This window comes from Protopterus annectens, chromosome 2.part0 (genome assembly GCF_019279795.1).
Source record: "Protopterus annectens isolate FY-2018-M chromosome 2.part0, PAN1.0, whole genome shotgun sequence".
Taxonomy (NCBI): Eukaryota; Metazoa; Chordata; order Ceratodontiformes; family Protopteridae; genus Protopterus; species Protopterus annectens.
Genome location: NC_056728.1, coordinates 645451044 through 645453543, shown reverse-complemented (window position 1 = coordinate 645453543; position 2500 = coordinate 645451044). Strand labels below are relative to the sequence as shown.

Sequence of the window (2500 nt, the reverse complement as noted above, 5' to 3'; positions counted from 1 at the left end):
TTAGGCAGAGCTCCTCGCTAACACTCTTCAAGAGAAACCTTGATGAGTGGATGGGAAACAAAGTTTACCCCGGAGATCACTTCAGTGGCTCCGCTGGACAGAGGCACAGGCAACTAATCTAAGGGGGCAGCGAAAGCAAACACATTCTGGCTAGGCTTATAAATGCCTTTGGGCAGATAGCCTAGTACCTACCTATGAACCTATACTGGAGAAAAAAAACTATTCCTCAACCCAAAACTTGTATCACTCTCGCACAAACACAACATTAAAACTCAGAGCATGCAAACAATACAGTTAACATTTAGTCAACTTTTTTTGTAAACTTAAATAAATATTAAAAAAAATCAATATTGTTTAAAATTGTACTTGTTTAAAATCTATTACCGGAGCTTTTCTCCTCGGGTCTCCACTGAAAATGGGCCACAAGCCCAGTTGGACAAACCCGCTTAACAAATGTCAATAAATATGTCATGTTTATGTTTAGATCTTTTCAGCAATTCCATACACACTCAAATGTATAACAAACGCACCACACACCACATTTCCAACACATACAGGTTTTGTTTTTATTTGGGGGGGGGGTTGGTGAGTTTCAGAAGATCTGCAATTTTAATAAAGAAATATTCCCTTCAGTTTGTTTACTTAACGTTTATTACCAAAATGCTTACCTGTCCAAGCAAGGCCATAAGACGTGAGGGAGGTACCACACTAACTTCTCCAGCCAATGCCTGAGCAATAGCAGTTCTCCGCTTTTCCTTGCTACTGCCATCAGGGTAGGCCTGGAATAAAGAAAAAAAGTCACCACTTTACACTATGGTGAAAGCAATTCTTGATAAACAATCTACCAATGATATCACCTTTTGCTGTTGTAACCATTCTCCATGCCAATTACATTACCACCACAGCTTCACTATGCATTGGGCACATATTCCTTAAGTATCAGCTCATGAAAAACTCAAAACACTAGGGATGCTTTATAGACCCACAAACTCTCACTGACCCAGCTAAAGCTACACTTGCCATTACTTACCTCCTCTCCACACTTCTTTATGATGATCCCATACTTACTAGCTTTCAAGCATCTCTAAACTCAAAACTTTAACAATGCTGTAACAAAGTTGCTAAATGTACAGCAAATACCCCTTTCAGAATCCACTACTGTATAGCACTAAAAAGCCTAACTTGGTTAGACCTATCCCATCAAATAACACACACGGCCTCTTACCACCTATAAAATTATCCAGCATCTATCTGCTTGTACAGCATTAATTCCACACAACTATGTTCCTAGTCTGTCATTACAATCAAATGACCAAAAACTCCTGTCTGTCCATAAACCTATCAAATCTGCTGGGCATTGTCAGTACTTGTACCATGTTAGGCCTGGAACTCCTCTCCGTCCATCAGGTCACCCATCCTTAAAAAGCCATTCTGAAAGTCTTCTTAGCCAAAAGCAGTCTCTGTTCTTCTTCAATACCAGGATAAATTGTATCCCTAAATGCGGACAAATACCTATTCATATATTACATCTCCTCACTCTACCTTTCTCACTCTCTTTACTTCTATCAGTTTCTCTTCCCTGGCTTTTCTCTCACTTCATATTGCAATTCCTGCTTGTATTACACTAACTTACCTTTCATTTCTCTATAAACTGGCTAAAATTTCTCCAGTTATTAAATCACTGTCATGTAACTTGCATCTATTCTTAACCAGCGTGTGTTCAGAATATCTAATTTGGTATAATTATTTAACTGTATTTTTTGTATTATTTTTAAAGACTGTAAAATTATTGTTTTTAAAATGTTTTGTAATACTTTGGAGGTTTTTACCCTGGGCCTGCACTGAAATAGCCTCCTACTCAGTCAGACTTTCCTGGTAATCAAATATTAACAAACAAACAAATCAAAAATTAAGACTTCTTAGCATGGAATCATTTCCAACATACAAATGTTGCGCTACTCATTTTCTGCAGACATTTTTGGACAAGGTGGTGTTTAAAGAGGACATGTCATAACTGAAATTACTTGAAAGAATTTCTGTATTTTCTTAATTTTAACTGAAAACCAAATGGCAAAGGTGGCTACCAATTCAATATCACAATATCTGAACACAAACAGTTGGCATGTGAGAATGCTATTACCTAGTCTACTAAGCTTTGCCTGTCACTATGTTTGTTGGTCCATATAGTTTCTGTAACTAGTTGAGAAAGGCTAAAAATCAGTAATATGGGAAATGAAGTGGTACTGTTAGCACTTAACCACTCAATATTCAAGTCACTCTGACTGTGTGTGCTGAAAAGTGTTTTAGAAGTTACCTAGTTTAAAGCTTCCTCTACAAATGAATTGTTATTAGCTGGTGGCATAGACATACAAGCTACAGTTATAGTTTTACATTCTTAAGCGGTGATATATTTACAATGACAGGAACATTTTGTTTCAGATTATGTGCTCATCATAACTAGGCATCTGTGTTGTCCACCATCATTCTCCTCACTAATGGG

At 37.3% G+C, this 2500-nt stretch overlaps 1 protein-coding gene across 1 annotated transcript in view; it reads right to left on the bottom strand.

Moving 5' to 3' along the window:
- LOC122792769 (WD40 repeat-containing protein SMU1-like) overlaps positions 1 to 2500 on the bottom strand; it is a 181644-nt gene that overhangs the window by 119818 nt on the left and 59326 nt on the right. The window contains exon 4 of the mRNA XM_044060341.1: positions 657 to 779. Coding sequence (XP_043916276.1) covers positions 657 to 779 — 123 coding nt within the window. The remainder of the gene's footprint in view (positions 1 to 656; positions 780 to 2500) is intronic.